Consider the following 22,471-nt stretch of genomic DNA (forward strand, 5'->3'; position numbering starts at 1 on the left):
AATCACTCTCCCATTATATGCCCTCCCTACAAACTCGTGTGTTTGTTATGATTTATAATTCACAAAGTTTTTCCACGTTACCTCCCTTAGTCTCCTTATTCTTCTTATGCCACATCGAAGACAGGAGCCGTAGGGTGAGCTCCCTCAACTCTCGCCTCAGCTTCCCGAGTGAATCTGCACCTGCACCTCCCTGGATCCTTCCCTGTGGTGTCCATGGAATGCAAAGTGCCCCTTCCCCTGCCCAAGGCTAATTCCGCCTCCTCCCCTTCCTGGGGACCCCATCAATCATTCCCCACTAACTTCAGCATCTTTCTTTCAACTGGCTCTTTCCCACACACTCACATGGCCAAATCTCTCCTGTCTTCAGGGAAACGAAGACCCAGTTGACCCAATGTTGCCTCTAGCTACCGTCTCCATCATCTGCCTGCACAGTCAAGCTGCGTGACAGCAGCTGCACTCTCCTGTCTCAGTCTTCAGCCCTCTGCTTCTGGTTTCTGCCTCCAGCTTTAAAGTCATCAATTCCGATGGCCTTTCTGCTACCCACTCTCCTTGAGCCATTGGTACTGTAGAACAATTCCTCCTCCTTGAAACATCCGCTTTCCATGACTTCCAGGTTACCCCTCTTTCCAGACTTTTCCCCATCATCTCTAGCTCATCCGCCTCAGGCTCTTTCACTGAGTTCTCTTCCTTCACCTGCTCTTTAAAAAACTGTCACTATTAAAGTATGACATACATACAGAAAAGTGTATGAATCCTGACTTTACAGACCAATTTTTACCATCTGAACACACCCAAGTAACTGACACTCAGATCAAAAGAAAACCTGTTTCCAGCACCCCTAGAAGTACCCCTTGCACCCACATAGAGCCACCCTGCCCTCTTAAAGAGTGGCCACCATCTTGACTTTGAACATTAGGGATATGTTTTGCCTGTGCTTGAACTTTATATAAATGTGGACTAAAATGCTTTGTGCCAGGCTTTTTTGCTCAGCATCATGATGGAGAATTGTCCATAGTTTTGTAGGTGCAGTTTGTTCATGCTTACTGCTGTAGGAGCTTTGACGGAGAAAATACTCCACAGTTCATATATCTGTTCTTCTGTGATGGGCATTTGGTGAGTATCTGCACTTTGCTATTAGAAGGTGTGCCGTGATAAAATACTCAGTGCCTGCTTTTTAAGCAGTGAGCTCTCTAGATTTCCATTTGAGACCTCTCTCTCCATGGTCTCCAGAGTGGCTCTGGAATATCTGAGGAGACAGAGATTGCTTAAACATGAGAGCCGTGTCTCCCCTCACTAAATAAGAGAGAAGCTTGTGGAAATGTTTCAGGTGAATATGTTTTCAAATAGTACTATTTTTACACACTAAAATTTAGTATCTGTATCCCGGTTGAACAATAATAACAACGTGAAGTCCAAAATTCTTACAGGAAAGATTAAGTTGTTGCCAGCTATGTGCAAGATTCTCATAGGAGAAATTAAATTAGTAAAATATAATTTATTTCTAAGTGTATAGAGCCTGTAATTCCATAATACCACTGAATGCTTAAGTTCTATTAGTTTGGCATTAATTTCTGCTCCCCAATAATTAGTAATGGGAGCTGGTTCTCTTTTATGACACTATGTAAATGCTCCTAGCAAGGCAAAGTAGAACATGGACATACCATCCCTGAGGCAGTGAGCAGCCATGCCAAAATGATAGCTCCAAGCCCCAAAGCTCACTAAGGAGACTGTATCAGATAAGAGTCAAGATTGATTAATACATGAAATCAAGGTGTAGATATTTTAGGTAAAAGCAAAGTTGCGGTATTACACTCATGTTAAGTCTGCAAAGATATTTTTTTAATGTTTACTTATTTTTGAGAGAGAGAGACACAGAGCAAGACTGGGGGAGGGGCAGAGAGAGAGGGAGACACAGAATCTGAAGCAGGCTCCAGGCTCTGAGCTGTCAGCACAGTGCCTGACACAGGGCTTGAACTCATGAACTACGAGATCATGACCTTGGCCGAAGTCAGATGTTCAACCAACTGAGCCACCCAGGTGCCCCTTAAGACATTTTTTATGGATTTTGCTATTGCTTAATAATTCAGAAACTATTTTTATTTTGGTATAATCATTCTTCAAAAAAATGTAAATTTAATTCTAGAAATTAGTTAGTACTTCCTAGTAATAGGTATTCATGTTATACTATCCTGAGGAGTCAGGGAAACATGCATTGCCTCCGTTCTCATGATTTCTAACTTTTTCTCCTCCCAAAATATTTTTAAATATGGAACTTTTAGAGATTATTTTTCTAGAGAAATTCCTCTACTCTGTGCCAAATGGTTTTGAAATAGTCATCATTTCTCTCTGATGATGAACTATGTGGTATTGCTTCTACTTTGAAAAACAAAGGAAAAAATGTGTTTACAGTTTCACTTTGAGACTCTAGAGAGAATTGTTGTAACACTGAATGGTAAATGAATTTTAAACAAAAAGTTGGTTCAAAACTAGAAACAAATATCGACACCCCACTTGATTCATTGGCCACCAAAGTGTTTGGAGAATCAGCTGATAGACTTTTCAGTGTTTGGATCAATTATGAAAGTGGTTGAGTCCCAGCTAATAATGTATCATGACTGGTGTGTTTTCAACCTGCCATACATCTTCCCACTTGTGAAGCCTTCACACTGCTCAGCATGTTTTAAAAACTTGTCAGCCTTTTCCTAATAGATACGGGAGCTGACAATATTGATTATTTCAGAGTTCTTTGACTTTCTTAAAAGATACTCATCAAGTCTAGTCTTCTCTTTTAAACTTGACTGCAACTCTGTGGAGTTTTCTATTTGTATTAATATTGCAATCATATGCCTACCCAAGAATTGTATTTACATACATTCCAATAGGCTGCAGATAAATTCTTTGACCCAGTGTCAGTCGGTCTGGGTCAGATCCCCTTCTTGATTAAGATAACTCACAATAAATAGGCAGGAACCTTTTGGTTGCAATTGATAGGAGCCAAATAAGCTATTTTAGGCAAAGGGGGATTTTACTGGAAGGACTGGGGTGTCTTACAACTAAATTGCCTGAAAGAAAAGCCGGTGGAGCAGCTGTGTCCCAAGGACAGCTGGAAACAGGGACACGGCCACAGCTGGGACTCATACCCTCTGCCTCGGCTCTCTGTGCGTTCCCTTCATTCCCGTTTGCTGCAGATCAAATTTCTCCAACGGTGGGGTACACAGCCTCAAGGCTCTGCCGGCCCATATGGCTCACCTCTCTGGTGAGCCGAAGGCCCCTTTGTGAAAAGAAAAAGACACTCTTTTTTCCTGAAAGCAGCCCTCTCCCAGGGCCCAAGGCCCAGTCAGCAGAAGCAAGTGAGATTTCAGCCCAAAAAGCTCCTCTCCTGGGCACTTGTGCCTGGGGTACACACTGAATCTAGTGCCCCAGCACGGATCTAATTTCTCATAGCCCCTCTATTTTTGTGATGTAGCTCATGCTTCCTTTGAAATCCCCGCACCCCCATTTGCTTAGTGCCCAGCCACTCCTCTCTTTAGGCTTCTCTTCCCTTCCTAAGACAGAGACAACAGAGTGGTGGCCTGCTTTCTTTAACAAAGGGCTTACATGAATTAAAAGGGATTATGCTTTGAAGGGGGAAACTAGCCTCTAATCACCCAGAGAAGGACACAGCAGCCGGAGCCCGAGGTGCTCTGAGCGGTGTTTATGTCCGTTGCAGTCCCGCCGCAGACCCAGGGCTTGGAGTGATCTCCTGTTCATGTGGCCACCACCATGGGCTTTGCGAGACAGATCCAGCTTTTGCTCTGGAAGAACTGGACGCTCAGGAAAAGGCAAAAGGTAACAAGCACAGTCTGTGGTCTCAAAGTGAGGTGTAGAGCAAAGAAAAGGTGGGGGGGGGAGGGCCGGTGGGGGTGGGGAAGGTGAGGTATGAGTGGGTTCCTCGCCAGTCAGCATGAAAGCAACGGTTAGCTGGCTGCTCTGTGAACCTCTGTGACAAGTGTCCTTCATAGGAAGACATGTTCTTCTGTCCAGAGGTGGACACTTCCCACCTGCAGCCTGGCACAGCTACGTTGCAGTCTGCTTTAGCCCTCCCTGCCTAGGAATCTGTTGCCTGCCCATCCCTTCCCCCACCCCCTGGTTTTGAAACCTTCCAGTCCAGTCCACAAGCCCTTTGAGCATCCACACTCTGCTGTGTGGGAAGATCCTAAGCTGAAGAACAGGCTCAAAGGAAAACAACACCCTCCAAGAGCTTCCCAGATCAACGATACCATATTTCATTGATTCTGTGAGGTACACTGCCTTTCACACTTCCACATTTCTGACATTGGGTTCAGCTCACAGTCAAGCGACAGCTTAACTGGACACATTCGTTTTTAAGAAAAAACAGTGTGTCTTACAATTGATGGTGTCTTAGATTCAATGAGATACAATTACTTATCCTCCAGCATGGATTTTCCACCGAGCCCTTTCAGGGAGCAGATATGGGGCTGGGCTGCACCAGGGATGTAAAAGCAAAAGACACAGATTGTACCCTGGACTCGCTTCCGGTCTGGCTGGGGAAACCTGAAGAGTGTTTTGAGACTGAGAGCAATAAAAAGTAGGACAAGCCAAATAGCCCCTGAGAAGTGTAGGCAAGAGCCACAGAGGTCAGAGCGCCCCAAGGGTGCACATGCAAATGCCAACAGGCTTCTAATTTTTTTCTAGAAAGGGGAAAAGTCAATAGGTAACTATAAAGAAACGTGCACTTTGCTGTAGCCTTGCAGTCTTAGAAACGTCAAATGACTAAAGATGCTGAAGAGGAAGGAAGGAGGAAGGAACAAGGGGTAGACAGAACTGAGATTAGACATACAGGCAATGAGCAAGGCAGGGAGACTTCAGAAGGAGGACAGGGAAGAGGAAGAGAATGGATTTGTTTCAAGCCTTGACTTGAGATGGGTTTATGCAGGCGGGACAGGGTTTTCCTGGGTGTTGGAAAAAATGTTAGAGAAGAAGGGGGCCAACGGGCGGCACATCTGAGGACCTGTCATTGTCTCGGTCAGGGTCCAGTCAGAGAAAATCTGGAATATAAAAAGGTGTTAGCTAGGTACAAAGCTGGTAACCGGGTGAGTGAAAGAGGGTGAGGCATCATGGAGGCAGCCATTGCAGGATGCAGCTCCCACCCGTAGTGCTGAGGGGACCGAGGAAAGGATGTGCGACTGGTAGCACTTGGAAACACTGAGAAGATGCTGGTGGAGCTGTGACTCGGACCTGTGAGGAAGGGGCACACTAAGGCTTCTGCTGGGGTCCCCTGCCCAGAGAGGCTGTGGCTGGTGGGTGGATTTGGAGCAGAGGGACGATGGCTTCATAACTAGCCCCAAAGGGAGCAGGCAGCAAAGGAGACAGTCCGACCATGCGCACAAGTGGTCGGTCCTTCCTGCCATATGTGGCTTGGACAGAACTTGGGGAGGCTGCAGGGGGAAGCCAAGTTAGGACCCCCTCATATATGGGAATCACCACTCCCTACAGACTGTTTTCCTGTGTCAAAGCTACTCTGATTTTCAAATCAGTGTTGAAGTTAGTTGTTGCCCTCAGCAGCCAAGTGCTAACATAATCAGAGACTCAGTCCCTGGCTCTCAAGAGTTTCCTTTCCAGAATGAAAATAGACAAAAGTTAAGCAAGATTTACTATTTTTTTAAGTTTATCTATTTATTTATTGAGCGAGAGAGTGCACATGAGCGAGGGAGGGGCAGAAAGAGAGGAAGACAGAGAATCCCAAGCAGTGCAGAGCCCGACGCGGGGTTCAAATGCATGAACCATGAGATCATTACCTGAGCCAAAATCAAGAGTCGGATGCTTAACTGACTGAGCCACCCAGATGCCGCAAGCCAGATTCACTATTAAATCTATTTATTTATTAATGTGTTCCTTCAATCAGCCAGTACTTAATAATCAGTAGACACTGTGCCAGGTGCTGGGGGCACAGTGGCAAAGAAGACAAGCAGGTCCTTATCGACAAGATGGTCACAGTCTGCAACTGTTTTCATTCTCTCTCTCTTTCCCTTAAGAAATTAAGAATCTGACTTAATTCTACTCGCAATGTGCTCTTTGTGGCCCTCAAACAACATACTTGAGGACCCTACTTGCTGAAATGATTTCATTTCTGTGTCAGGCATGCTGCTATTAGAGAATGACCCTACTTTCAAAGACAGGATTTGGCTCAGAGGCCTTCACAACCTCTGCTCCCTTTCCCTGGTGTTGGTGGGTGTCCCCTGTTCAGGGACTCTGTCTTTCCCATGGTGTGCTCCCCCGGAGAACACGTTGCCAGCCTCTCTGTGGTGAGATAGGACCAGTCAGGCTGAGAACTCTGGCTGGGGGAATCTCCTAAGACTAGACCCAGTCTGGGCTGCCATTCATTTGATGCCATGCTGATGGCCTAGAATTTGAGATCTCTGTCTGGTGTGCCTCCAGCCAACTTCCCCACTGCTACCACATTCCAGGAATTTCCAGGGTGTCTGAGAAAGACGGGAGCATCTTCCACAGCCCCCTGTAGCCCTGACAGGGGTCTATGGCTCCTTCCCTAAGCCTTTGGTTCTTCTGGAAGCTTTTCCCTCTACAAAATGGTGACTGTAAGGGAAACACAACACACCTAGCCTGTAACTCAGCTCCTAGGTTTTGACTTGCTCAAATGTCTGTGGTCTTTGGGTGTTTACTACTGTGAGCAAGAGCAAAACAGATACCAAATGTCCCCATTTGTCTTCTCCCAATCCCTGAAGGCATAAGATGAAAATCTTTAGATCTCAGCATTCCTCCCCACCCCTTTTTTTAAATGTTCTTCCTCCGTTAACATTCATCAAGTATTACCAAGTGCCTGGCACTGTAGTGTCACCTCAGCTCCATGGGCGTTCACTAGTGTCCCCAACGGGTACTGATGAGGTCAATGAGGCTTCAGAGGTTAGTGACTTGTGGGACTGGTCCTGGGACTTCAGGATATGGCCCTGACCCCACACCGCGGTCACAGAAACCACAAAGATAGAGTGGCCGTCTAAATTATCATCCAAACCGGGTGAAAGTTTTGAAAGTGAAAGGAGGTACTAGGAACAATGTCACCAGGGCTATAAATGGAAACTAACACTTGACCCGGCGCGCTGGGCTGTGTGATCGCCCCATACAGCCAGCACAGCCCAGTAAGTCAGACACAGCCCCTGCTCTCATGGAACTTGGAGCCAGGTGGGAGCTCGTGCCGTGGGAAAAGACCAAATAGTGTGCGCCGGGGTGGGGGGTGGGGAGGGCAGGTAGAAGGAAGCGTGGGGTGGGAGGTGAGGATGAGCTCTGGGTGCTCAGAAGAGAAATGGGGTTTGGAGAGCATGAGAGAAGACTTCTCACGGAGTTCAGCCCTAGCACACGCACTTCCAGTGACGAGAGCTCTCCCCACAGACAAATCCACACCCGCCCATGTCTGCTACGGGCCAGGCACTGGGCCAGGTTTATAGAGCTCACTGGGTGTGTCTCCTGCCCCTGAGAGCTCCCTGTGTAAGGCCTCCGTGGTGTCCTCCCTTGTCCCAGCTTCCACGTCACAGCAGGATATCTGAGGGGGCCTAAGGACTCATGAGAGTAGGGGGCTTATTATGACCTGGGCACCTGCTAGGGCTGTGGCCTTCGGTCACGGGCCCAGCATTAGGCAAGCAGAACCTGGCAGGTGCAGGGAGGGTGGGCAGCCGGCTGCAAGCTTGCCCAGGTCCCGGGACGGACTCGTCCAGGCTAAGAATCCTAGCTGGGTTGTTGGTGCAGAAGGGAGATCAAGCAGCTCATTTCAAGCCTTGGCTACCCACCTTTAAATTGGAAACAGACTAGGAGGGAAGGAAATCTAGCTGGCGGAGATTTAAAACAACAAGCACAACTCTGCCCTTCCTTGCAACCCCTCCTCCCTCATGTAGACTGAGCTATAAAGAGAGGGGGAGGGGAAGCAAAAAGAGAGAGAGAGAGAGAGAGAACAAGGAAATACCAGTTTGGAAAAAAAAAATTTCCACCGGCCCCTTCTGAGCCTTGGCTGGGCTTAATTAAAGTTACAGACATGTTTAAAGGGAAAGGGTGGGGGGAGTCAGAACCGCCCTCAAAACATGTTTTTAATTACGCTGTGGAATTTCTCCCTGGGGTATGCCTGCGCACAGTTGAGCATCAAGGACAAGGGTGCCGCTTCGGGGTGGGGATGCTGAGCATGACTGGGGCGGGGGCCGGGGGGAGAGGTTGTTGTGAGGACCTGCCCGGCTGGAAAAGAATTGCTGGTGGTCTTTGTGCAGGAGGCAGTGTGAAATGCGGCCCCTCCGAGACAAACCTCGCAGAGTTAGAACAATAACACTGACCTCTCAACAGACATTTTTCACTTACCAAGCACTACCTATGCCGGTGGTTCTCAGCCCCAGCTGCATGATCGGAATTACCTGAGAAGTGTTAAAAACAAACAAAAACCAACCTGATGTCCCACACCGCAAAACCGGTGTCATTGATGTGGGGCCTGGCCTGAGCTCCCCACCTGACTCCAGCAGGCAGCAACCTGGGAACTGCCTTCAAAGAAGGTGGTCAAGAGAGGGGCAGGCAACAGCCACCCCAACTCAGAGAGGTGGTGGAGAGGAACACCTGCAAAGCCACAGGGTCCTAGGCCAGGCAAAGAATGAAGGCAGAAAAGGAGAAATCTCATCTGGTCCCCCACTTGGTGGGAGGTTCAAATCACAGTACCTTGCAAAGACCAGATACTTCAAAAATACAAGAAGCGGTGAGTGAGGAGAGAGTATGTGACGAACACTGGGGGGCGGGGGGTGTGCTAGCTTGGGTTTGGGAATTTTATCCATGGATGGGTAAGCTAGGCTGGCCCATTCCTCCCCCAGTGCAAGCCCCTGTGAGAGATGGAGCAGGGGACAGTGCGTGGTCAGTATCTCAGGAAGCCCCGTGTTTCCAAACCAGCAAATGAGCAGTTCTGAATCCAGAAAGGGAGAAGGGGAGGGAACATGAATGTGAGTGCAGGGCAGACCTAAGAGCTCCCAGGTCATTTTAACGAGATCTCCTTGCTGTTTTAGCCTTTACAGTGTGCTGTGACCCACAGTGTCCCTGTGATCTCAGTGAAAGTGAGGATCAATAACAAATGACTTGTGTTTATTGAATGTTACCTTGTGCCCAATTCTGCTCTAGGTGTTTCACATTCATTTCATCCTCTGGGGGGGGGGAGATCCTTATCACACACACCCCATTTTACAGATGAAGTCCTGACACATGGAGAGATTGAATGGGTTACCCAAGATCATACAGCTAATAGGGAGCAGAGCTGGATAAAAAACCTCAGTACTGACACACTTAACCCGTAGTGTACACTGAAGGACAAAACAGTCTCATTTCACAGTTGAGAAAACTGAGATTCGGTGGTGAAACATGCCCCAAAATGATTCTTAACCCAGATCTTCCCATTCCCAAATGTCTAACATACCAGACTACTCCGGAGAGACAGTGCTACGTGGGAGGAAGTTGACTGACTTGGCCAAAAGCCAAGGTTGCAAGTAATTGTCTTAAGGGGAAGAATCAGGTGTGTGGAATCTGGACTGGTTGTCTCGCTTCCTTGGTGAAGACACCAGGAGCAACTTCCAGTTTCATTGCTTGTACCTGTCGCTCACATTGTTATCTTGCCAGACCTGCTTCCTGATCTTACTCATTGACAGAAGGACCGAGGATAGAAGGCACAGAGCCAGGGTACAGAACATGCCTCTGGGGGTGCCGTTTGCTAAATCTGCAAAGTGTTGGTGACCTGAGCCTCTGGGTCACCTCCAGCTTCCCCAGGAGCCTCCTAGACCAGTCTCGACAAAGGTTCATTCATCCCACACTCATGGGGCACCTGTTATGGAGCTGGTCCTGGGTTGGGTACTAGAATCACAGTAGTGACAAAGATGGACACCGCCTCTGCCCTTAGGAAGCTCACAACCAGTGAGGGTTCCATTTCCATGAAGGAGTAAGGACCCTGATTTACAGTGAGTGGTAAGGGAAGTGCAGGGTGCTGTGGGAACAGCTGTGCTGGGCTAGTAAGGGGAGGGTGTTAACAGTGAGATAGGGTCGGTGGTGGTGGGGGGTGGTAAGAGGCTCAGCCCCTCCTCCTCCTTTGGTCAGCTTGCCCTGGGGGATCTGCCAACATTCCAATGGTTATCCAACGTGCTCAGTGTCAGTCTTTGTAACAATGGATGGGAATTGGCCAATATTGATGCTTTGCCATCTTGTAGGAGAATGTGTAGGGGGAGCCCTGAAAAGTGAGTGTCTGAAGGAAAAGCCATATCATATATAATAATATTTTGGTGTGTTTCCCCTAACATATCTTCCCAAGACATATTTTAAATAATACATTGAGCAAAAAGTTATAACTGCAGGGCGCCTCAGTGCTTCAATTGGTTGAGCATCCAACTCTTGATTTTGGTTCAGGTCATGATCTCGTGGTTCATGCAATATAACCCCGAGTCGGCCTCTGTGCTCTGAGCAGAACATGGAGGCTGCTTGGGATTCTCTCTCTGCCTCCCTTCCTTCCTGCACTGTTCACCAATGCACACCCAAGTGCACCCTCTTTCTCAAAATAAACTTAAAAAAAATAAGTTCCACCTGCAACCTCCTGCCCTATACATTTTTTGTTTTTGCTTCAATGCATTACCTTTTCCCTACACTGATTTATGTTACAATTTGCAATAATTCCATAGCCAGCATATTATACTAGCAGAAAAGGAATATTTACTGAGTACCTGCTATGGTGTCTGTCACTTTGCTGGGCATTTAAGTACATTTCTTTGAAAGGAATGGCAAAGGGTCAGGGCACCTGGGTGACTCAGTTGGTTAAGTGTCCAACTCTTGGTTTCAGCTCAGGTCATGATCTCGTGTTTCGTGAGTTTGAGCTCTGAGTTGGGCTCCACATGCTGCCAGTGGGGAGGCTGCTTGGGATTCTCTCTATGCCCCTCCCCTGCTCTTTCTTGCTCTCTCAGTGCTCTCTCTCAAAATAAATAAACTTAAAAAAAAAAGAAAGGAATGACAAAGGGTCAAAGACCATGCAAATGACCCCTAGCTGATCTATATATACTTAAGTCTCTATTCTTAGCCATCAGCAAAAGTTCTCTTTCTGATCTTAGGAGTTTCCTTCCTAAGATCTCTGGAGTGGGAGTTGGATAGAATTACTGTTCCATTTCCCCAATTCACATGCCCCCTCCTCTTCCTCCTGACCACAACCCCACACCAGCAACCCTCGTCATCCTGTGCATGCCACAGAATATGGCTGCAACAACCAATTGCTTCTTCCTTTGGAGTCAAATCCTTAAACTTTAATTGAACCTGTATTTTAGTAGTGGCTTTCAACCATATGTTGTTATCAGCAGCATCTGCTGAAACTGTAAAAACTCACCACAGTATGCCCTGCCTTTCTTCCTTTAAGCAACAAGAAATTGTGAAAGGAAAGATGTCAGTAAATGCAGTTTTTTATTGAGTTTGCTATGGATCACAGTACTTCAGAGTCATCGGTCACTCATTCAGTGACCCCATATGCAAGGTCGTTCAGTGACGATATATGGAAGGTCTAGTGTGCACTAGAAGGCAGAGAAGTGGAGAGGGGCAGAAAGAGCACTGATCCTGGAGATAGGAGGCTGGATTCCGGTTCAGATGTTGTCACTGCTATTCTGACACTACAGAGGTCACCTGCCCTCCCTGGGCCTCTGTTTCCTCATCTGCAGAATTAGAGGTTATAATGAGATCTTTACTACCTGAAGCATTAGTATTACCTGGGGGCTTGTTGAACATGTGAGTTCCTGGTGCGCCCCTACAGAACAAAATCTGTATTCACGTGCACAACGACAACTGAAAAGTACTGAAGCACACGTCTTGGTCCTTGCTGAAAACTTTTGTTAATGGAGTTTCCTAAAATAGAGGCAGAGTAGAACTCAGATGGACAAAAAGTCTTATTAGTCTAATATAGAGTAGTGGATAGAGGTAGTGAGGGAGACGGGATAAAGGGAGGAAGTCCTTTAGGAAATAATACCACAACCAAACCCTATTGCACGGATAGGTGCTGAGTTGTGTGTCTGATCTGGGTGTGTTTCCTGTTATCTCTTAGCATCACTCTTTCTTCTCTTTGTTTTGTTTTTCCAGATTCGCTTTGTGGTGGAACTTGTATGGCCTTTATCTTTATTTCTGCTCTTGATCTGGTTAAGGAATGTCAACCCACTCTACAGCCAACATGAATGTAAGCATAAGGAAAAGGGGGTGGGGAGAGTCCTGGCCAGCCTGGAAGTCCAATCCTTTCATTTAGGAAAGCCTTGGGAACTAAAGGTGCCAGGATTGGATCTTGTTATCATTTCATGCCTATGGTGCAAAAAAAAAACAAGAGATTCATGAGCATTACACAAACTAATTTTTTAATCCTACGTCTTTGCAAATACTTGTATGTGGTTACTGAAGAACTGTGAAATTAGTTTTTGTTTCTGTTGGTTCTTTTTTTGTTTTTCAATATCTAAACTCTTACTGGTTTTAAAAGCAGATGATAAGTGAACTTATTTTGGAGACCAATCTAGGGATATGTTATATATGGTGCTAGAGAAAAATGAGAAAGGATACTGTACAGCCACATGTAGTCATATATTATTTCTTGGATCCCAGAGGTATCCTGGGACATGGAATGAGCCTGTGAGTGCCTCTTTTATACTGTGTCCTGGTTTCTAGCCAGGATGACATCTTTTCCATCCAAGCAGCTGATGTACAGACCTCAGGAGTAATCCAGAGCTTCTCAGTCCCCTATTCTTGTATTTTTTACTCCATTGTTCATGAGTTTTAAGCCCCAAGTTCTAGGTCAGTTTCCTGTCCATCAAACTCTTGCTTCTTTACCTTGCTCCCCCACCCCCGACCCCAAGGAGCCCATAACCTGCAACCTTCTTCCGTGCCTGGGTGCATGGTGCTCATAAGAACATAAGGAATAGATGAACCTCCTCTCCTCCTAAAGGGTCAGCAACATTGTGGACCCATCTTGAGTTAACATCTCCACCGTCCCTCCTCTGTTCCCCTCCGCACTTCCCTCTGTGCCTCTACTAGAACATTTGTCTGTCTCCCCACTACACTGGGCACTTGAGAGGAGAGACTCTGTCTCTGGCACTAAGCACAGGGCCTGGCTTGTATTAGAGGCTCCTGCTTCTTAAATGTTGATGAATGAAAGAAAACACCAGAGGGGCCGGGATTCCTCCTGCAGAGGCCCCAGCAGCTAGAACCAAGATCCCACGTGGTTTCCAAGAGTAACTCCTTTTCTTCATTTCCTGTCTTCAAGGCCATTTTCCCAACAAGGCGATGCCCTCAGCAGGAATGTTGCCGTGGCTCCAGGGGATGTTCTGCAATGTGAACAATCCTTGTTTTCAAAGTCCCACCCCGGGAGAATCTCCTGGAATCGTGTCAAACTATAACAACTCCATGTAAGTGGCGAGATTTCCCAGATCTTGGGCTATGTGGCTTGAGAGCACTGATTCTTAAACTGAGGGGCTAAAGACCCTTCTGAGAAGCCGATGAAAACTGATGGCTCCTCTGCCCCCAAGATGGGCACACACATAAAATATTACATTGTGCATATGATTTGTGGGGAGCTGTGGACTCCAGGTTAATGACCTCTCCTCTGGGGTCTAATTTCAAGTCATATCCCATAGGAAGAGAATCTACCTTTGGAATTCCCTTTCAGAGCAGGAGGTGGGAGAACATGATGTAAGCATGTCCTATAGACAGAGGCTCAGGGATGCTCACAGCATTGTCCTTTACCCACTGAGCAGATCTTCAGCTTACATCCGAGGGACACCAATAAGGAGTTGTTGGGAAGTGGGCTTCACTATACTTGTATAACACAGGTCAGATGGAAACAGATATTTGGTTACTCCAGTTTTCTCCTTAGAGGGGCTGTGGATAAAATTCCTCTAGGACAAACCTGTATTTTGACTCAAGAAAAGGAGCACTTGGTAAGTCAGCCCAATGCTCAAAAGTGGCCGTCCCCATTGGGAACAAACTATGGCTGCTTTTGCCCTGCAATGGCAGAGCAGAGTAGTTGTGATAGAGACTTATGACCTGTAAGCCTGTAATATGTATCTGTTCGCTAATCCCTGGAATACAGGAAGATAGAAGAGGGAACATCTGTTTTCCTAAGAATGTCAGGGAGGTGACATTTTAGCTGGGCTCATGTGGTTGCAAACACTGGAGACTGTAACTTGCAATCTACAACTTCAGCTTGAGCCTCTCTGAGGTGCATGAGAAGAAACACCTACTCATCCATAGAGATTCCATGGAGTTACATGGTGGGATCAGGGGGGCCTTGGAGATACCTCAGTGGAGGCTAGATGGGGCTTTGGTGGGACTGGCACTAGTGGTGTCTATCACCTGTGGAAGTTGGGGAAGGAGGGCTTCAGACTCCAGCTGTACTTGGCATTTGAACCAGGAAATATGGGTTTCATGTTTCACATACTCGTTACAGGCGAAATATTGGCTTATTTGTTTGCAAGGCACAGAAACCCATTCAAAGAAGCTATAGCTCTAGAGGGAAATATATGATTTGGACACTAGACCTTCTTGCAAATCCAAGGGAAGCCAAGCAGGCCTCAGGACCAGAACTGGATGTCTGGGGACCGGCTCTCTGCTGTCTGGGCTTACAGGGTTCAGCCTCTGTCCCTCCCTGGGCATCACCTCTCTCCATGGACCAATGTCCCTGCTCTCAGAGTCCAGGCTAGTCCTGGTTGTCTAGTTCAGAGCACCTTGCCCTGCCCAATAGTAAGAGCATCTTTGAATACCATTCAAATTCCTGGGAGCATAGCTGATTGGTTCAGCCTTATTTCCTTGTCCAGTTAGCCATGGCAGAGGGTGTGTGTGTGTGCATGTGCACATACAAGGAGGAACTTGTAGATTTAGCATGCCTCTGAATGGCTGGAAGGGCAAGTCTCAGAAAAGTGGCAATGGTTGGAAAGAACTTCCAGTAATGTCTTCTAATGCCATTATGCTTAAGGCTTCTCTGGACAGAAGACTCACAGAGCACAAGGTTGAGAGGTGACCCAGCCCTGCCAGAACTAGAAAACCAAACAAATTGCTCACCAGCCCTGTCTATTCGCTCACACGTACAACAAAGTTAAAATGTCCTTTTCTCCTTTGGCCTTAGCAGTATGATAAGGACACATAATGCAGGTACTCGGTCAAGCATGTAGCATCTTAAATAATGACAAGAAGTGTTATTATTGTTATGAAAGTGACAATAATATCTTTCCTGATGAAGCTTTTCTTTCTTACAGCTTGTCGAGGGTATTTCGAGATTTTCAAGAACTCCTCATGGATGCACCAGAGAGCCAGCACCTTGGCCATGTTTGGAAAGAACTTCAAATCTTTTCCCAACTCATGGACACCCTCCGGACTCACCCTGAGAGAGTTGCAGGTATGCTGGTCTTACGTGTTCTCAACCATCACTTGCCTCACCCATCAGAGAGACCAAAGGTGCAGGAAAGAGCAGGGAGATTTGATGGGAAAAGGTCCTAGAGGAGGCAGGAAGGAATGGATCTAGAGGTGGCACTTGGGGAGGACTCCTCTTTCCATCAGCTTAGAAGTTAGGAAATTGAAGAGGGCAGGAAAGTTCTCATTCCAGGTAAGTCTAAAGACAGCAAGGAAAATGCTGAGTGAGGTTGTACTCTGGGAAGTATGAGGCTAGATTAGGTCTGGAAGCAGGAGGAAAGAGGTAAAAGGAAAGGTGTGGAACTGTTTCCATAGAGCACTAGAGAGCAAGCTAGCCAAAAACATGCAGAAGTAATGCCAAGTAAGGGGCCAGCAAGGTCAGAGCACATATGTTTATTGTGGCATAAATATATATGATCATTCCATTTCTTCCAGGGATATTCAGAATCCCAGGCCCTGAGGCAGAGCAGGTGCAGAGCTGGGTNGCTGAGGGCAGTGACTGGAAGACATGCATCGGGTCCAGGCTGCATAAGGACGGGTGGGATGCCAGAAGTGCTGACATGGCCTGGGGGAATGGGTGACAAGGGAATAGAGGTCTCCTGAAGTTCCATGATCCTGTTTAAGGACTGGGGAACTGAGCAGGATGGAAGGCTTGGTGACTGTGATCAATGAGTGAGCTATGTGGGTTCAGAAATTCCACAGCAGGTAGGAGCATTGGAGCCCCTGTGGCCATGGTGAGTGAAGCAGAGCAGAGGCAAAGGCTTAGGTGGCGGGGAGGTTGAGGGAAAGAGAGGCCAAGCTGTCGAGCCACTGAGCTGGCGCAGGCAGATAGCAGAGCTGGGCATCAGGGTAGGAGAGCCACTTGGGCTCAGGAACAGTGAGGGCTGGACAGCGAGGTGCCAGAGGCCTGGGCACCAGCTGGAACGCTCTTCCCTCTCTCATGTGCCCCCAGGAGGGCAAATGAGCATCAGGGAGGGAGCAAGTCCTTCCGGAAATCTAGTCCTTACAGTCCTGCAGGTGGAGACAAGGCTGTGGGAAGACTGCTAAGGGATGTGGCTCAGAGGCTGGGAAGGAAGAGGTTTGGAGATGCTCGATCATCCTACATTCCTGGGATAGGGATGGGGGGCCGTGACTCTTGGGATGACCTTACAGGATCTACCGAGGGGATAGGAGGGGTTGGATAGAATAGCTCCTATTCAGGGTTCCAAACAAGACAAGTGGGGGAACGGTACATATCAGGCCTCTGGGGCACCTCACCCATGCAGCTTGACATGAGTCAAAGTGGGTGCTCATCCCAAGGGCTCCCAGGACTGAAAGAACAGTGACCACACCTTGGGGAAGATGATGGAGGAAAGCCAGGGCCTTCCAAAACAGTCAGGAGGGGAAAGTTCTCTTAGGAGGACTCTCCCACCTGGCCAACCCTCTCCCTTCTCTGCCTATTGGAGCAACGGAAGACAGGTGCACATTCAGTTGGCTTGGTAAGATTACTTCATTACATTTTATTTCTTTCAAAAATAGCAGCACCCGTTCTTTGTGTAGTAACTTTCTACAAACCAGATTACAAACAATACCTTCTTTGCTGCCCCGGATGGAAGAGTTTACTTAGCTCATGCTAAGTAAGGCATGAGCAAAATCAACATCTTAATAGTAAGTAAAAAAGGAGGGAGAGGCAGCAACCAGAAAACACCTTTTTCCAGGATTAAAGAAGCAGATGAGAACATGGGCTGTCCGACCTCTGGAGTGATTGTCTACCCCATTCATCCAGTGGGATCTAGAAGGAGGCAGACATTTCATTTTGGTCTCTGATCGTCAGATGGAATCCCGCTGGGAGGAAATGTGAAGGGAGTCATTTCAAACCACAGTTTCTCTGTGGTCTTTACAGTGTGGGTACGAGAACCAAAGTCACGACTTCCTAACCCCAACACGGGACTACTTCTCAGTTGGCGTATGGGTGGTTCCTACTGCAGGCCTCCAGGCTGTGGGGGAAATTCTCTAAATGAGAGCAGTTTCGGAGGTCTGGGGAGACAGGGTCAGGAAGGCTGCCCAAAGGAATTTGGGGGCTGGGAACAAAGATTTCACAGAACCCCTGACCTTGGTGGCCATGAGACGGGACCGGGGACCATCCCCAAAGTCTCTGAAGGAATTCCAGGCCAGGGACTGGGGTCCACCATCAGCACACAGACTATGTTAGGGTCCATTCTAGGGTCAGCTGGGGACGTTGCTCACTGTGAACACTGAATCTTCAACCCAAAGCCCCGTTGGAGGGTAAAGCCTTTGCAGGCGAGGTGGGCGGCTGTCGTCGGTATGTGCTTTTGCCTGTCAGTTCCCAGTCACCTGGGAAAGTATGCTGGTGGTTGACCCAGGCAGCTTTTTCTTTTCCTAGCAAACCTGTAGTGCAGCATTCTCAGCAGGGGAGGATTAATGGTGAAACACCAGACCTGAAGCCCCCTCCCCTCTCACCCCCAAGCAAGCTCTGTGGTCTCTCAATCATCTTCAAACACCTCCTTCCCATGAGCCCTACACATTCTCCTTGCTTCTCTCCCACCCCAGCGCTCAGCTCCCCTCAGTCCCTTCCCAGGGAAGAGAACAAGAAGAACCACATTTTAAGCAAAATTTATTTTTCTTTCCCCAGGCCCCCAGTTCACATTTCTCCCTCGGGAGTCTGGGAGAGCTTCTGTCTGGTATCAGCCACCTCTTAACATTTTGGGCCCCACACTCTCCCTACAGGGTGGCCCCCACCCCTCTGCAGGTGTGTGGAACCAGCACACTCCTGCCCCTTCTCCCTGCGGCCACAGCAGCCCGGTCACCGGGGGGGGTGGGGAAGGGGGGATGGCTCCCCTCTCCAAGCAAGATATTTGTATGTAAGGTCAGGTGAGTGAGTTAAAGAATAACGAATTGATAAACAGTCAGATGGGATCCCGACTCTCAGGTCACGACAACAGGTATTTATTGGGTGCCTCCTGTCACTCCACAGGCATTTATTGAGGTCCAAATTCCCTGTCAGGCTCTTGTGCTGGGTGTCAGAGAGAGGTGACTTCAAGGGCTTACGTCTGTGTGCCCAGCTTTGCTAGGCATGATGAGGGGTATAATGAAAGCAGGGTCTATAGTCCTCTACTCTCCAGAGACTGTGTGTGTGTGTGTGTGTGTGTGTGTGTGTGTGTGTTGGGGGTGTCACTGAGGCCAGTCTATAACATAATGCTATAGATGAAGAAGTGACTGGGAGAAAGAAGAACAACTGAGGTGGGGATCACGGGAAGGAAGAAAGGAAGCGGAGTTTGGAAGATGACATGACTTTCGCTATTAGGGAAAGGGAAAGGCAGAATAAAACAGAGCAGCACCTTTCAGACTCCTCCTGATCCTAGGTTCCCTCTTGTATTCCAGTTGCCCTGAAGCCTTTGGGCTTTCCCTCTGAGGAAGGTGGGGAGCCTGGGCTCCCTGGTGGCACAGTTCTGAAAGGCTGCTGTGGCGGGGAATCTCGGGGCCAGGTGCCCTGGACCTAGTTGCGTGGGCAGGCCCGTGGGGTTGACCCATCCTCTTTTAAGAAGAAATTAGCATCAACCTCAATCTGGATGAGCCGTGCAGGAAAACAGAAGGGAAGGCCGTCAAGCACTCAGCAGGGTAGGCAGCTACGCCACCTGGTGAGGAGAGAATGTGGGGGAGAGAGGATGGGGTGCTGTGGTGTTAGGACCAGGAAGGAGCAGGGGCGTTTGATAATTAAAGTTAGTTAAAGAAGAACTAAGAGATAAGTCATCAACCAGGCTCCCGGGGGAGCTGGGATGTAGACAGAGGCATTTTCACATAACACAGATGCTTTCCCTTGATGTTGAAATGATTTCATAAATATCTGGGCCGATAGCCTTCTTTGTAAGCCAGGGCCTCACAAACTGTGGCAGTGGCCCGCTTGAGGCTGAATGTCGGCCCCAGAAACAGGCAGTGGAAGTGGGTACTGGGTGTGAATCCTCTAGGAGGTGTAATAGCAATGCATTCAGGACAAGCGTTTATCGAGAGCTTGCTGTTTCCAGGCCTGGGAGTTAACCACTTAGCAGTGGTTAACCGGAGTCACCCCCACAATAACCCTGTGAGGCGGTGAGAAATACAGACACAAGGGTTCAATCACTTGCTGCAGGGTCACCTTAACTATTAGGAGTCCTTTATGCCTCCTGATTAAAAAAAAATTCTGCTTCTAATATGTTTTGACTGAAAGCAGAGAGAATGTGACTGGGCCCGATCAAGACATGAAATGACAAGCCTAGGCTATCGGCCATCTCCTCTTTCCCACTTGAAGCTTTTCTTACCTCAAAAAGCCCTATCTCTCCTTGGCCATGTCAACCCCCTGAGCTGAGAGCCTTAGCTGAGATGGGCAGAAATGCCAAGAAGGGTCCTCTACCCCGTGACAACACAGTGTAGACACAGCATGTATACCCTATATCCTCTGACCCTAGAGTAGGTGTTTTCAACCTTAACACTAATGACATTTTGGACAGATAATTCCTCGGTTTATAGTGAGGAGGGAGGCTATCCTGTCCACTGTGGAATGTTACCAGCATCCCTGGCCTCTACCCAATAGCACCTCCCCAGACAAAAATGTCTCCAGACGTTGCCAAATATTCCCAGGGGCGACAAAATTGCCCCACTTCAGCTCCTCACCCCCATCAGGTTGAGAGTCACTGTTCTAGATCAACTCCACCAGGCATCTGATGACCCCTCCCTTGCCCTGAGCTAACTTTTTCCACCTTCTGTGACTTCTCACTAAGTTTTGCCGGCTGCCTCAGCAGTAAATGCTGTGACTGTGTTGGTGATAGCCTACAGGCAGGAGCCCTGATCTCCAAGCTCCCAGGGAACCCAAGAACAGAGCCTTCTGCTGAGAGCCAATTAGAAATGTTTCCAATCTGGGGCGCCTGGGTGGCTTAGTTGGTTAAGCGTCCGACTTTCGCTTAGGTCATGATCTCACAGTTCATGGGTTCAAGCCCCGCGTCGGGCTCTGTGCTGACTGCCAGCTCAGAGCCTGGAGCCTGTTTCAGTCTGTGACTCCCTCTCTCTCTGACCCTCCCCTGCTCACACTGTCTCTCTCTCTGTCTCCTAGAAATATAAAAAAAAAAAACATTTAAAAAAAAAAAAAGAAATGTTTCCAATCAGTTCTACATGTTTTTCCTTTTTTGACTCCTTCCCCTTTCATCACCCTGTTCTTTCATTCATATGCAGGAAGAGGGATACGAATTCGGGATGTCCTAAAAGATGAAGAAACACTGACGCTATTTCTCGTGAAAAACATTGGCCTGTCTGACTCAGTTGTCTACCTTCTGGTCAACTCCCAAGTTCGTCCTGAGCAGGTAGGTGGATGTCACTGGTCCCTGGAGGGGAAAGGTGAGCCCTGAGTCTGAAAAAAAACAGGGGAGACCTTGCATTATTTTTATTTCTTGCTTTCACATTCAGACTCCATGATTTGTTCCAAATATTCAGAAAAATACCTGGGCGTCACTTGAGATAATGGGCCTTCCCATCATAGGATTCTGAAGCAGCCCAAATCCTGGAAACACTTCAAACAGCTCAGATTTTTATAGCTGGAAAGAACCTTAGAGATCACGTAGCTCAGACTCCTCTCGTAGTTGAGGAAACTGGGGTTTATTCATGTAGTCATCAAATATTTAGGGACATTTTAGGTACCAGACTCCAGTGTGAACAACACAGACGAGCCCCCGACTCTGGGAGCTTACATTCCAGTGGGAACAACAGTAACAATTAAATAAGCATTTCTAGGTCATGGTAGGTGCTGTGAGGAAAACATGGCAGGGTTGGGAGCTAGGGAGGGGCTAGGAGGCATGGGATGGGGGCCAACTGAAATGAGATGGTCAGGGAAGGCCCTTCGGCCGAGGTGGTATCTGAGCAGACTTGCCTGAACAGAAGGGAGCCATGGAACTAACTGGAAGGGGAGAGTTCGGCGTGAGAAACAGGCCGCGCATGCAGTGTCTGAGTGTGCTGAGCTGACCTGCCCGGGTCGCAGACTTCTGATTTCCTGCACATTTTCTTCTCAGTGCCAGGCAATCCACATTGCACATTCTGACCTAAGCCCCCCAGAATCGATTTCCTGCATCTTCATAATCTCCTGTACGCATTCAGAGTGTGTTTGCCGCTGCCACAGGACTTTCTCATCTGTGAAAGCCTGGGCCGCACAGGCTCCTGGCCAGCATCCTGGGCATGCAGGTTCCGGCGTGATGAACACAGTGAGAATGTAAGATAAGCAGTGAGTGGTCCCATAGCGCAGACGCCCCTCCCGCCTCTCCTGGCCAGGTCTGCACCTCCTCCAGACTCCAGGGATGACAGACATAAACAGAGAATTGCAGGGCCAGTGTCCATCCTGAGATAAAGGTCTGAGCCCGGAGGAGGAAGGGGGCCCCCACCCGCCTGGGCAGGGCTGGCTCTGTCGAAAGGGGTTTTCAGGCTGATTCCTGCACAGCAGTGAAGAAGCCCATACCTGCTTCTCTGGCTTCTCAGCTCCCGAGGTTTTTCCTGAAACTACCTGAGGGGAACAGAGGGTAAGCCCTGAGGCACTCTGTCAGGGCCCTTGGAGCGCAGTGCCCATAGCGCCCAGGCCTTGGCCCTTGAAATAGGCCTGGCAGCCCTGCTCTGCTCTCCCCTCGCCCCGTCCCCCCACCCCCCCCAGGGGGAGTGGTGGCTGCAGCATCGATGGCTCATTCTCCCCTTTACTTTCTCTTAGCTCATAAAACTCAAGTCCTGGAAATGCCTGTGATGACTTCCAGTTGGTAATAAAAGGGAGATGGAGATAAGCACAGGAATTTAGGGGGAATTTCTCTCCAGTTCCTCACTGGCGTGACATTTGGATCCCCAGTTGCTGTGCTCCTGGCATCAGAGCTGAGCCTCTCACGTGGGGAGAAGGGGCCAGGGTCACTGGGTTGGGCTGTTATTTAGGCTGCCTGCTCTGATTAGCTGGTCCTTCCCTGATCAGCACAAGTCAGGCCTTAAGAGGGAGCCCATCTGCTTGCGGAAGCCAGTCCTGCTGTCCCAGCTGTCTCTGGGCCCCCCC

At 48.3% G+C, this 22,471-nt stretch overlaps 1 protein-coding gene across 1 annotated transcript in view; it reads left to right on the plus strand.

The window, feature by feature from the left end:
- Window positions 1–3,762: 3,762 nt before the first annotated feature.
- Window positions 3,763–22,471, plus strand: part of ABCA4 (ATP binding cassette subfamily A member 4) — a 141,501-nt gene continuing 122,792 nt past the window's right edge. Inside the window, exons 1-5 of the mRNA XM_077746118.1 lie at window positions 3,763–3,828; window positions 12,124–12,217; window positions 13,289–13,430; window positions 15,276–15,415; window positions 20,632–20,759. Of these exons, the coding sequence (XP_077602244.1) occupies window positions 3,763–3,828; window positions 12,124–12,217; window positions 13,289–13,430; window positions 15,276–15,415; window positions 20,632–20,759 (570 nt within the window). The remainder of the gene's footprint in view (window positions 3,829–12,123; window positions 12,218–13,288; window positions 13,431–15,275; window positions 15,416–20,631; window positions 20,760–22,471) is intronic.

This window comes from Crocuta crocuta, unplaced genomic scaffold, assembly GCF_008692635.1.
Source record: "Crocuta crocuta isolate KB4526 unplaced genomic scaffold, BGI_CrCroc_1.0 scaffold48, whole genome shotgun sequence".
Classification (NCBI taxonomy): domain Eukaryota; kingdom Metazoa; phylum Chordata; class Mammalia; order Carnivora; family Hyaenidae; genus Crocuta; species Crocuta crocuta.